Here is a 13,516-nt window from a genome sequence, read left to right as displayed (position 1 = left end):
ATATCACTAATGATGGGCAAAGCCCACCTCTTCCCTCAACTTTTCAATCTATTGAGCTTTTGCAGTGTTGGAAGACAATTATTTTCTTACACATACACTCACTAATCTGAAAACAGCTTTCAGAACAGAACTTCACATTTATTAGCCACGTAATTTTTTCTTAAATATTTTACTTAATTGTGCTTATATCTGCCACATTATTTTCATAGTAAAACCAGCAGCATTTTAAACATTCCATGACACAATTTAATACCGAGTGTAAATCTAATCCCTGCAATGTGAATAGTCAATGTTCCTCACTTGCTTCACTGGAAATATTCAATAAGGGTTAAGTTCTGCTCTCATTTTTCTCACAAACATCAGATAATAAATCATTCTTACTATAATGGACAGCACAGTAAATTTCTAAATCACTGTGACATGATGGAAACATGTATTTCAGATTAAATGAGTTTACTAAAACCACCATTCCTTATTTCATAACCCAGAAAAAGATACATGCTTGCTAGCTGGTAAAGGACTTGGGCACTATTTGGAAGGATTGCATGGAGTTTCAGAAAAGAATCCAAAGCTTCATCTATCCTGTTTAACTTCTTGTAAGCTAAACCTAAAAAATAAAGGTTACAGTATTAATATAATGAGAAACAGATTACTTCAGCATATTAAATGAAAGAATAACTAAGAAAAGCAAAATAGGAACACCGTACTTGGAGGCAGCATACCTGCCTTGACTTTAAAGGACTCTCTGATTGTGAGAGCCATGCACTAAATTCTTATCAACCAGCATGACCTACCAAACTGAAAAACACAAGGAAACATGAATCCAATCAAAGACCAAGAACTTATGTAATCTCATTTTCTGAACAAGATGAACGAGAGAAAGGCAAGGCTCTTACAGAAGAATGTCTGATAATTTAATAATGGTGAAACTGGTATCCTTTTAGTAGACATTTTATCCTTTTAGTATGAATTTCTTAATCTTCAAAGTAACTTATTCATCTGCAATTACTAAATGATGTTAACATTGGGATTCTTTTTTGCAGAAGAAACAGGTAGTACAAATTATTAAGTAATTTATATTATGCCAAGGTATTAAAATAATAGTAATTCACACGTATTTCTATAAGAAAACTTTCAAAGACAGATTCTCAGAAACACTACTGTTGCCTTCAGTCAAAAGCTAAATCACAATAGCACCTGTGACTTACCAAGATTATAAAGTGCTTCAGTGCATAAGGAATCATTCCTGAGAGCTTCCTTGTAAAATTCAGCTGCTTTTTCATAGTCTCCATTTGCAAAAACAGTATTTCCTTTGTTTGTTAGAGCTGCTGGATTGTACCTATCAGAATTTACAGCTAAATCTGCATAGTTAGTTGCTTGTTCCAATTCATTCCCCTATAGGAACAAAACAAACATTGTATTAGTCATTTGTCTGGTAATTTTCTTACAGCTGTGGCTTCTTACAGGAGTTTCAGAGGATTGAGGATGAAAAACAACCCCATTATACAGTCCTAAAATATTTCTTATGTATTTGCATAAGGCAGATCATCACTTTCAAATTTCAGATGAAACTTGAGACAAGCCTTGCCACTCTGCCCCATTCAGTCTGCAAGCTTTCTTTGTTGAAATAAAGTAGCATTTATTTAAAAAAAAAAAATCCATACCTTACAATCTTCATACACAAACACATCTGCCTAAGGTATGCATTTCATGTGTTCCTGAAGTTCATCCAAGGTCCCCAGGGCCAATGTTTAAAATTCAGCCACTGAGATTCTGCACAAATTCAACTGCAGGCATGTTTCTGTGGCCTAGGGCTCAATCTCACCTTTCTTCCCATCAATAGTATAAAGAGACCTGATACAAATTTCAACTGGTGTTCCAGAATGACTACTCTAAGGTACAGTTTCTTGTTTACAGTGATTATTTAGGCAGACACAAAAATTGCTACAAAAATACAGAGGTTGCTACATAAACTGCATTTTTTAACTGCTTTCATTGAAGCACTTACCAAATAATAAAGGAATGAAAGGTTTGTTGCAGCTGCACTCTTTACTCTGCTATCCTTTTTTTCAAACATTTTCAAAGTCTCCAATGCCTAGAAATAATTTGGAAACAACTTACTTCACACTGAAGTGAACTGATTCAAGAATCCTTTCAGAAAGCATTGATAAACTTCACAGTAACGAACAGCTGAAATTAACAACTCATATACTCACACGCATGATAATTACTAGAGCTTGTAACACACACTTGTGAGCATGTACATACAAAAGTGTATCTGTATTTATACAGCATTAATTTTCATCACAAAATTTCAATTATATTGGCTATTTACTACCCATCCAAAATTTAGATTAGATAAGGCCACTGTGAACTACAGGTATCTGACAATTCTGTACATACAAAACACAGTGCTAGATGATTTGCTTTTAATCCAGTCCACTAATAAAAATTCTCATACCTATTTTTCTAGTTCTTTAAGTGAACATAAATGAATTTATATAAAACCCTTATTAAAAAGCCAGAAAAGAACACACTATATAAAAAAATGCACACCACAGAGTAGGACTGTATTTCAATGTGACTTTGTGTATTAAGATGATGACAATCTAAGTTTAGAAAGTACTCAAATGTGAAGTTTGAGGCCAGAAGATCTTTTTTAAAACTTCAACATGAAAACTGAATTTCATAAACTTCAAAATAAAGCTGTTTATAGACAAAAAAGGAGCATATTTATAGCAAGTAAACTACAAAAATCCCTCTGATACAAAAGGCAGCTTTTTCTTTTCATTGACTATGGAATAACATTTGTAACTGCAGACTAAATTATTAAATAAATCTGTCTCCCTTATGCTAAATATTTATATTAACAACACTAAACTGTTAGAATTTCACAGTGAGCCCAGTTCCATCCTCTATTACAACACAGATGTGGCAACCACAGTTTAACCATCAACATTAGCAATTCAAAAGTTTCCTTCCTGCTTTCCATGAAATCTTTAAGCTGCTATTTACGTATCAAAGCAAAGGCATGATACTGTATGTCAAATGCCAAAACAAACATAAAGAGAAGTTTCAATTGTCTCTCATACAGAATTTTCACAGCTACTCCACACAAAAACCACAACTGCATTAATGATGTGCAAAACAGCAACATATATATAGCTAAATGTCGTCCATAGATTTAGTCAACTACATTCTACCCAAGAACTATGAACTATTAATGATCCTAATATTATTCTAATAGAAAATTCTTTCAAAATATACCAATTTCAATCAAGAAAAGCATTTCAAAAGTTAAGCACTAAATTTTGTGGTCTTAGAAATGCAAGGATTGTAACTACAATACTTTCAAACTTTATGTATGTGTATATACATATATGTATTTGCAACTTTCTCGAAAAAGAGAATGATCCCAAATATTTCCAGATGTAGCACTACTATATCCTGTATCTCAGTTACTCTACTCTTAAGCAAAGATTTGCTTCTTCATGAAATTGACTTCTGATGATTTTCTGATGATTTTTTGAGTTCAAACTTACCATCAGAAAAAGCTTTTCAGAAAGTATCTGATTTATTTGCCTTTGCTTTTACTGCTAAATGGCACCTTGGATGATAATGACTGCTCAATTCATTTACTGGTAAATTATGTTGAAGGGCTCTCAAACCATTTCAGCAATTATGAACCCTAGGATGAAAATCCATAGGCAATATTCTTTTTGTCCTTGTAAAGTAGCACTGGATCATCAGTTACATTTAAAGATTTCTAAAGAACTTCTAAATTTTTAATCCCAACAATAACAATTACTGAGGTTCAACAATCAAAACAGAGACTATCCAAATTATTATTTGTGACTTGCTTCCAGTGTATCCAAATTATTTGCTTATAGAAATTGAACTTCAAAGCAGCTTGTCTGACTCTAGCAGGGTGTGCCAGAGATGTTAAGAAGATGCATGGTTAACCTGCAGAATTTAGTTTTAAAATTAATTTTCAAAGTTTTTCGTTGATATTAAAAAAAATTTAAAATATTTTACACACAACTAAACATAACATGGTAATTTTCCCTTGAGTCTTATTTTATATTTTATATGCAAGGACTGTTTTTAAATAATATATTCATTATGATGAACCCATAAGTAAGCCCATTGTTGAAATAGGAGAAACCCATTTTAGTTTGGTCTTTCTAAAAAAACAAAAAAAAAGACACAATCAAACTTCAGCCTTGCAACTGAGTATTTCAAAAAGTTTCCATTCTTGTCATTCAGCCAAAGGTGTGTTGAACAGTTGTTGTATAGGAAGTATATGAACAACAGACAGACAGGATGAATGTTATTGTCAGCTGCAGTTTTATTAGAACAAAACAAATAAAAAGATGCTCTGCAATCACCACTCTGCAGCCCCACTCTACTGTAAAGTGGTTCCAGTGCAGGTTAAAGGTCTTCTGTCACATAATCAAAGTAAAAAGATTCTTCTCCCCTTAATCCTATCTTCCAACACCCTTCCCTCTCCCTCTGTTGAACAACTCACAAAACATCACCAACAATCTCTATCTCATTTTACCTCTGAGAACTGATTTTAGTTTTTTTAACCTATAGTGAACACTAACAGGAAATCAAAAAAAATGACCATTGAACTAGTAAATTCTTCAGATTGTAAGACTTTTTACCTACCTGTAACACTCTCACCCTTCAAAAACTATCATCAGTAAAGCTACCAGATTTGCCCAAAACTTTGTAAACTCTCAAACTGCTTCCTGATCTCAGAAAAGGTTTTAATGTGCTGGTCTTGGCTGGGATAGTTAATTCTTTTCATAAAAACTTGTGTGGATCTCTGTTTTGCATTTGTCCTGGGAACAGCTGATAACACAGTTTTAGCTAAGCAGGGCTCACACAAAGCCAAGGCCTGTTCTGCCCTTCACCCCACCAGCGAGTGGGCTAGGGGTGCACAAAGAATTGGGACAGGACACAGCCATGACAGCCAGCCCTAGGATGTCCCATCAAAGGGATGTCCCAGATCATAATGTGTCAAGCCCAGTATATAAAGCTGGGGAAGAAGGAGGAAGAGGGGATGCTTGGAGTGATGCTGTTTGCCTCTCCAAGTCACCATTATGCATGCCCTGCTCTCCTGGGAAGTGGTGAATAAATTCCTTGGTTTGCATGCAGAGCTTTTTCTTTACCTATTACACTGTCTTTATCTTAGCCCATGAGTTTTCTACCCTTTACTCTTCTGATTCTATCCCCATCCCAGCAGGGCAGGGAGTGAGTGAGTGACTGCGTGATGCTTAGTTGCCAGCTGGAGTTAAACCACAACAGTCAGACAAGCAGGATAATCTCTCTTGCTGTACCTACAGAAAAGAAGTAGAGGACAAGACAGATGGGAAGAGCAAGAGCTGCTCAGAAAACCAGAAAACCTTAAATACAAGAAGTAAAAGCAGGTTGAAGTTAAGCATGTGGCCCTGTATCTATCCATCCTTCCAAGATGTGGGAATGTGAATGATCTTAGGAGATGACAGGAAACCACAGCTTCTGCTCCAATTTTGCTGTATATGATCTGCAATTCTTGCCACTTGTGCACAGCTGGGAATTGTACTATTCCTTCTTATTTATCAAGCATTCCTATCACTGAATATACTGGCCAGCACATGTTAGAAGAAAACCCATCAAATCCTGTCAGATATCAGACTTTGTTATTGCTCAGTTGAAGCTTTTTTTTAAACTACTCACATTCCAAACCAAACCTTGTATGCAATGGAATGACAGAGGAGCCTACTAAAGTATAAGGACAATTTATAATATTTTAGGGAATGCCGTAGTATGTGGGGAATGGCAAGAATATCAGAGCATAAATGGTGAGTATACATTGCAGGTGCAGCTGCATGTATTCTGGTACTACAGTCATCCTAATTGAGAGAAAGATTCAGCTCATATTAATGAAAACACCCCCAGGCTGATTAGCAACAGGCTTTCTAGGCTCTGTTGACTGTACTGACCTCACTTCCATTAACTGCAATGACATCTTGGACACACAGTGAAGAAAACTACACTTAGGTGTTTTGATTTTGAAATAAACTGCATTCACTCTAACTTCCACAGCAGAAATTTCATTGAGATACAACTTGTCTCTTGTCAGTATTTTTATAGTTATTTTACTGATCAGCACTGATCAATAGTTATTGTTTGCATAAATCACATTTTTTTAACAAAGGTATCTTTGTAAATACAGTGTTAAAAAGTACTAATGTGAAAAGTTACTATACCTGGTTAAAATTCTGTTGCCTCAAGTAGGTAGTGGCTTTGTTTATTTCCAGATCATTGGCTAACTCTACATAGTGGGAAGCTTTCACTGCATCAACACACCTGCAACAGAAAGTAAGCCATGAAGATAAACAAAATACTCCTGTGCAAATGCCCACCAGTTACATATTTTTTTCAGATAATTTACTTTCCAAACTGAATTTTTTTCACTAATCTTTCTTCAGAGTGGCAAAGAGCACACTGATTAAAAATATTTGCAGGAATATTCCAGTTCTATAACCTACCCTAATTACAGTATCTCTGCTGACTCTTGCTTACTTTAAGTCAACTGCCTAAATATCACTTATTTTCTACTTGATGTCAAAAACTGACTAAAATAATTTTTCAAGCCATTTTCTTTAGCTACACTCTATAATGTGGGTTTTCAAATTTCATCTCCTGATGCCTATATTACCAAACCTATAAAAATATTAGTGAACAACGCCAGAGACTACAGGCTTTGTCCCTAAGCTACATTATAATAATAAAAAAATCATAATATTAAGTCTCTTTCTGGTCATCCCCCAACTATCTGTGGCTTAGAGTCTTCTGCAAAAAGTGCAGAACAGAAGGCAGCAGACAGTTCAGGTGTTCATTAACAGCCACTGTCTTCCATGGTTTGGTGTGATCTACTTTCAGCCTGATCATATTGTATGCTTATCCTGTTCTCCCAAACACCTGGAAAACAGGCACAGTAAATGAACAACTTCTGGGATACTTCCTTAATCCCTTTCACTATTTTTTTAACTGGTGGAAAGACACCTTCTTTCCTTTTAATTGTTGGCTATTTTGCCAACAGAAGCTTAATTCAACAAACTGCCTGCTGTTACAATTGGTTTGGCATGTGGACAAGCATTTAGGAAAATGCCTTTTATGTTAGAAGAAACATTGTAATAAAAATTGGTAATTTCTTCTTTTATTCCGGATATCTTTGCAACATCAAAAAAGCATTTTTAACAGTTAGTTCTAACATCTTTTAACCATAAAATGCAGTGAGATCTAACTATCCAAGTGTTCTTTATGAAATATGACAGAACAGTCCCATGTCACATTTTAAGTAGGAAGTTATGAACTTTATTTCTCTAAATAAAATTAATTTGATTGAAAGTACATTTAATACTCAGAGGACCCACAATAAAGTTTATAATTAGAAAAACTAAGCTCAAGCTGCCAGTTAAACTTCTTCATTGAGCTTGAATACTTCAGCTTAAAATAAAAAAGAGTAAATCTGTCCTGATACACAAAAAACAACCCCACAGATCTCAGCGAAAGCTGTTCAATTGGCCAGAACAGATTCAAGAATGTGCTACTCCATGACAAATATTCTGTGGATAGCACTAAGAAAACTGAGTATCTGACAATCTTTTCTAGTTTTTCTGAACATAAATCAACACACAGAGCTAACAAATCTGATTTGCTCATGCTAACAAATTAGAAAACAACAACCCAATTTTTCACAAGATATATTATTTAAGTCCTGAAAATTCAGAATGGCAGAAGTAGGGAAAGTTTAAGATTATGATTATTACTAAACCATTAAACACCACCTTGTGGACTCTAGCAGACAATGCAAGTTTGTGTGAGAGATTGTCTCCTGTTAGTATAAACAGCTTTCCAAGTGAATTATAATCATAGGACCTGCAAAATTTGAGAATAATCCTAACACGCCATAAACTCCAGGTAAAGGAAAGTCCTCTCTTCCCATCAAATATTATTCATTATCCAAACACTAACATATATAGTTATATTGTGCCTGCAATACAAAACATTCATTTGTATATTACTTTCCAGTACTATTAAAATACAAAAAATATCAAAGTAAGCCCTTATAATAAAAAACTAAAAATTAATTTTGGAAAAGGTATGCTTTTTAGCATTTGTCCGCTGAGACTTTTAAAAGCTTTTCCATTTTGCAACTGAATTTTCAAATTCAACTGAATTTTTTGCGTGAATTCAGAACACCGCAAAATGTCTAATTAAGAGTTGACTTTTGATGATAAATTACTTTTTAAGACAGAGCACACTCTAATGCTTTGTTTTATTAGGAGGTAAACTGAAAGTAGCCTGGTTGCTGTGTTTGAGATGCACAGAGAACCATGTTTCCCAGGCTGCTTCCATCTGTGAACTGGTTTCATAACCAGTACAAGAGTTTACATATTTCAGACATAAAGAAGCCCCACTTGACTCTTACCAGTCATAGCCTACTGCAAAAGATGTCTCAATTGCTGGTGCAATTAGTTTAGCAGCTGTCATGATGTATTCCTCTGCCAAGGACTTCCTAAAGGAAAAGAAACCACAAAAACACAATGCAAAAGCATGGAAGAAATTCTACACTGTCTGGGCAGTGAGGCACTGGAACAGGTTGCCCAGGGAAGCTGTGGATGCTCCATCCCTGGAAGTGTGCAAGGCCAGGCTGCATGGGGCTGTGAGCAACCTGGTCTAGTGGAAGATGTCCCTGGCCATGGCAGGGGGGCTGGAACCAGATTATCTCTGAAGTCCTTCCCAAACCAAACCATTCTATGCTTGCATACAATTCTACATCATAGTTTCAAAAACACGTATAGAAAAAATAAACAAACCAAAATGTGTTCTGGCCTCTTTCTGCACTCAGTACATATCTCAGAAATCAATGTAACCCATTAGTTCCCTGTTACCACTAACTCTCCTGTATCCTGATTAAGGTCTTAGTTCTTTCTGTTTTCCTTTCACTGCACATTAGCTGTGCTTTTTTAAAAAACTCAAACATTGCAAGTTTTAAGTAGTGTACCCTGTAACATTTGGGGCAGATATTCCACTTTAGGGCAGCACACTAAACTGAGTGATCCAACCAGTTCTTGTGAGCCTGTTTTTCCTAAGAATTGGGAGGACACTTCTGGAACAAGAGCTGTGGACAGGTGACAAGCCTGATAATCCTTCCAGGAGTTAAAATTCAAGGCATCACAGTCAAGAAAGAACAAAGTCCCCCATTACCTTTCACGTTCTACTTGACTTAAACTGTCGTTTTTAATGGCTTCAATCAGTAGATTCGTATGCAGGTCCTCCTGGAGGGGGGAAAAACAACTGCAAATTATACCAGCATACAAACACTTTAATTATTTTATAGACAAGAGGACTGCAAACGTAAATTGATGCAAACTATATAGTCTATAAAGTCACTTACTTTCCACATCTGAAAAAGTTAGCTTCAGTTTAAAATAGTTTTCTAACCGTAAACTCTGAAATTTGGCATTACAACTACTTCAATACTGTTTTTTTGCTTGTGAGTTTGCACAGCTCACATTAAGGTTGTTATGTGTATGTCATGTGTATCAAACCAGGAAGGCAGCAGTTCACAGTGAGAATATTCTCATGCTTTAAAATAAGCATTTGATGAACTGCTGTAGTATTCAGCAGATGAGAACTTGTGCTACCTCCTCATTACGATAATTTGGATGATCATCTTATGGTTTCTATCACACTCCTCTGTTAGCTCTAAAATAAGTTATTCAGGGTGAACTAGGTGGTCATCCCTTCCTCGTTTATTGGGGACAGATCATAGATTTATGCAAAATAAAGACCAGAAGGAAACCATAATTTTTCCCTGACCTCTTCATAAAAAAATGGAGAACTTGGAATGTCTGTTAAAACTATAGTTTGCCTACCCTTGGAAATAACTTCTTCAGTCTCAAGGCTTTCTTTCAATAAATGATCTTAACGTAGTCCTCAATTAATTCAAAGGCTTAATGATCCTTACTCTTATATAATTTCTAATGCAAGAAATTATATAAAATGTATAAATATATACATATATACCAATAAATATACCTGTTCGCTTCATACATTAAATTTTATTTCTTTATGCTATGACAATAGAAAACAGCTACTTGTAAGCTACAAACAGTTTGAAGATTAGTTACATATTTCATCTTTAGGACTGAAAGATTTGTATCACTGAAAAAAAGACTGCTGGGAGAAGATAAAAGGCTTGATCTTTCTACAGAGGATTTTTCTAAGAGGGTCTCTAAACCTATTAACTATTTTTTACTCTCTTTAGCATCATGGAAAGTCAAAGAAAGTCCAGTTTCCAACAAAGTCTAATGAATTAAAATAAGGATCTGTAAATGTCACTGCAGTTTTCTTCAGTAAAATAACACTACAATATTACAAGTTTTATTAGCACTCAGTCGAGGAAATTTGTATTAACCCACTCATTGCTTAGCTCCCTTTATTTTACTCCATAAGTATTTTATTAAAGTTTTATATAAATGAAGATGGTAAAGCAGTATGTGAGCTACATAAGTAAGCCCAAATGAATTTCAACAAAATCATTACAAAGATAATCTTGTCATGTGGGTTTTATGCACATTATATCTTTTGAGGAAAAAAAGATTTAAATGTTCTGTCATTATTTTACACATCTGAGCAGTACTGCCACATTAAATACATGCAAGTAAAAAAGTTATTTCAGATACCTAAATACATATCAACTTCCATATTCAGTGCAGTCCAAGATTTCAGTATCTCTCCCTCTTTCTCCTCTTCTACTATATAAAGACATAGTTTATTTTTTTCAAACTTACATTTAATGAAATATATTTTTCTTCATAATTCACTTCCAAGGGGACTTCAATGAGGTTTTTGAAGGCTTTCTTCATTTGCTCACCATTTCCAATAGCAAAGTAACAGAGGATCAGGTTGAAGCCTGCCTTCAGGTTTGGGGATATGCTCATTATTTCTTCAAATGAAGAAATGGCATCAACGTATTGGCCGGTTTTAATGAATGCAACTCCAATATTTTCCATTATTTTTATCCTAAGTAAGAAAGCAGGTTTAGGCTATATTTTTATCTACTAAATCATACTGTATCCAAAACTTGTATTTCATAACTACCAACTCACCTCATCTGTTTGTGAGAACTAGTAATCTGGTCTAGAGCCATACGGTAGAATTTGATAGCTTTGGAATAGTTGCGTTGTTTTAAATATATATTTCCCATATTTACCTTCAGTATACCTATCAAAAGGAGTCAATGAGTTACAACATTTTAAAAGTGTTTCAAAGTGACAGAGTAGAACAACTTTTTAATAAATTTGCCTTCATTGTAAATTAGCAATATCCCTTTAAAGCAGAACTGCAGAGAACTGCCTTCTATGAATTTAACTCAAGAGAAGATGAGAGAGAAGATGAAGTAGTGATGAAACCTAGAATAGAACTATCATGTAAGATGTATTCTGATTTTGAATTGAGGGATGAAATGGAGATTATTTATAGTGCTCTCCAAGAAGACAACTGCAAATAAGTATCTCTAAAAAAAACCACACTGTAGGAGTCTCAGAGATACACAAAATACTAAAAGAAGCTTTCAGGAGGGAAAGGCCAAGTCAAAAGAAAAAAAATTAGTACTAGAGAAGACCACATAGCATGTGTGGCATGAGAAAATTATATATTTGTCTTTCTGCTTAGCTTAGTCTGTGGAAAGAAAAGACTGCATGAGTCAGTATAATTTAATGTGGTTTGGCTCTCCAAGTCAGACACTATGAATATCTGTCACTCACTCTGAGTGGCAGACATGAGGGCTGAGTTCTCTGAGTACCAGCACCACGCAGATGCACTCATCACTTTGAATGCCTGACTACCTGCTTTAATCTGCTTTGGGATACAACCTACCTCCATTGCTGAACATCTTATTCTTCACTATAACTTGGTAAGTAGTCAGTGCTTCAGCATACATTTCATTAGCAACATACTGACTGGCCAGATTGAGGAGAACCTATAAAAAATTGGAATTACAGGTACAAGAAAATATATTGTCCTCTTAGCAGTAATAAACTTAAATTCATAGTAGATAATTCCAAGTTAATTTTATCTTGGAACTATTGTCTTTACCACTTGCAAGCTTCCCATCTTTAATGTTCCTTCGTACTTATATAGAGGAAACAAGTTTAAAAGCTACATTCTAAGTAATTATTTTATTTTTATACATAAATTACTAGCATTTGAAGTTATGCCACATAACTTATGCCACACTTAGACCTAAGTAAACACAGTGCTATAATGCAAGGTTATTAAAAAATACTCATACAAGATAATTATCAGAAACTGTGTATAATTTATGACTCCAACATGTAGAAAATGGTCCTGATGCCTGTGGTCACTCAGTTTAGAAGGGGAGAATTTTTCCAAACTGCTGTTTCACAACAGAAGTTCTGTTGGTGTCAAATAAAATAGCTCTGCATTTTTTCCACAGCTTTACTCTGACCTTCATGGTAAAATAAACTATGTTTGCCTAATTCAATATATTAATTGCTAATAATTGTCTCTACAGCATTACCTATGAATTTAAATATCCCTCAAATATTTTTGTGTATTCTGTACCCTTTCTTTAAAACAAAAAAAAAAGTTTACTATTTGAAAACCAGAATGTAAATATAGATACCTGCTTTGAGATTCAGGAATATGACTATATCCTATTTTAGTAACACACTCTCGGTCACTTTATGGCTCAATTTAAAGGCAGCATCTGATCTCTCCTGTTTTATTTTCTCCTCTCAGCATATTACACTCTGTAGGCTATTTATTTCTGAAATACAGGGGTCTGCATCTGCTATATTTTGATATGCAGGTTTTACATGTGAGTAAATATCTGCAATACACAGGCACAGAAATTCTTCTCCACTTAATGTAGACTATATGGTTTCTCTGGTATTTGTGATTGTATGGGAATGGACTTGATGACATGAATGGATCTCCTCTCCAGGAGCATTATAATACAGACACACACACGCTTCAGGAAACACTGACATTTCTGCTCAGGAGGTTTTTTAGCAATGTGTCAGTCACTTAGGATTTCTAAGCACTTACTGTGTAAGTGAGGTCTAAGTTGATGCTTTCTGGAGGAGTGACTTGTTCACGTTGTCTCAACAATTCTCTTTCCTGTCTTCCAGCCTCTTTTGCCCTGTCCAGAGCCTTAAACAAAATACTAGAATTTAACAATGTCTTGAATCTTACTGACTCAGGATGATGAAAACACATTCAAAACAAGTATAAATAGAATATACTCATGTCTATTTTCTTTGGTTTACTTGACAGCACCAAATGCCTGAAAAAAGCACCATAACTCACCAGAAGGTTTTAACTAGCAGTAAGCAGACATACAGTTCTCTAAGTCTGCTTAGCTGTGTAATAATGTCCCCAAACATAATTCTCTGTAGATTGTTGTCAATATTCTTTGTACAAGTCATGC

General features: G+C 34.8%; 1 protein-coding gene across 1 annotated transcript in view; it reads right to left on the bottom strand.

Annotated features, from left to right (window-relative positions):
• IFT88 (intraflagellar transport 88) overlaps window positions 1-13,516 on the bottom strand; it is a 41,031-nt gene that overhangs the window by 22,257 nt on the left and 5,258 nt on the right. Inside the window, exons 9-18 of the mRNA XM_079301484.1 lie at window positions 13,135-13,239; window positions 11,941-12,043; window positions 11,172-11,286; window positions 10,854-11,085; window positions 9,265-9,335; window positions 8,486-8,572; window positions 6,258-6,357; window positions 2,009-2,095; window positions 1,209-1,395; window positions 499-607 (exon numbers count right to left, since the gene is read on the bottom strand). Coding sequence (XP_079157610.1) covers window positions 499-607; window positions 1,209-1,395; window positions 2,009-2,095; window positions 6,258-6,357; window positions 8,486-8,572; window positions 9,265-9,335; window positions 10,854-11,085; window positions 11,172-11,286; window positions 11,941-12,043; window positions 13,135-13,239 — 1,196 coding nt within the window. The remainder of the gene's footprint in view (window positions 1-498; window positions 608-1,208; window positions 1,396-2,008; window positions 2,096-6,257; window positions 6,358-8,485; window positions 8,573-9,264; window positions 9,336-10,853; window positions 11,086-11,171; window positions 11,287-11,940; window positions 12,044-13,134; window positions 13,240-13,516) is intronic.

Source organism: Erithacus rubecula, assembly GCF_903797595.1.
Source record: "Erithacus rubecula genome assembly, chromosome: 1".
Classification (NCBI taxonomy): domain Eukaryota; kingdom Metazoa; phylum Chordata; class Aves; order Passeriformes; family Muscicapidae; genus Erithacus; species Erithacus rubecula.
This window is presented reverse-complemented; position numbering and strand designations above follow the sequence as displayed.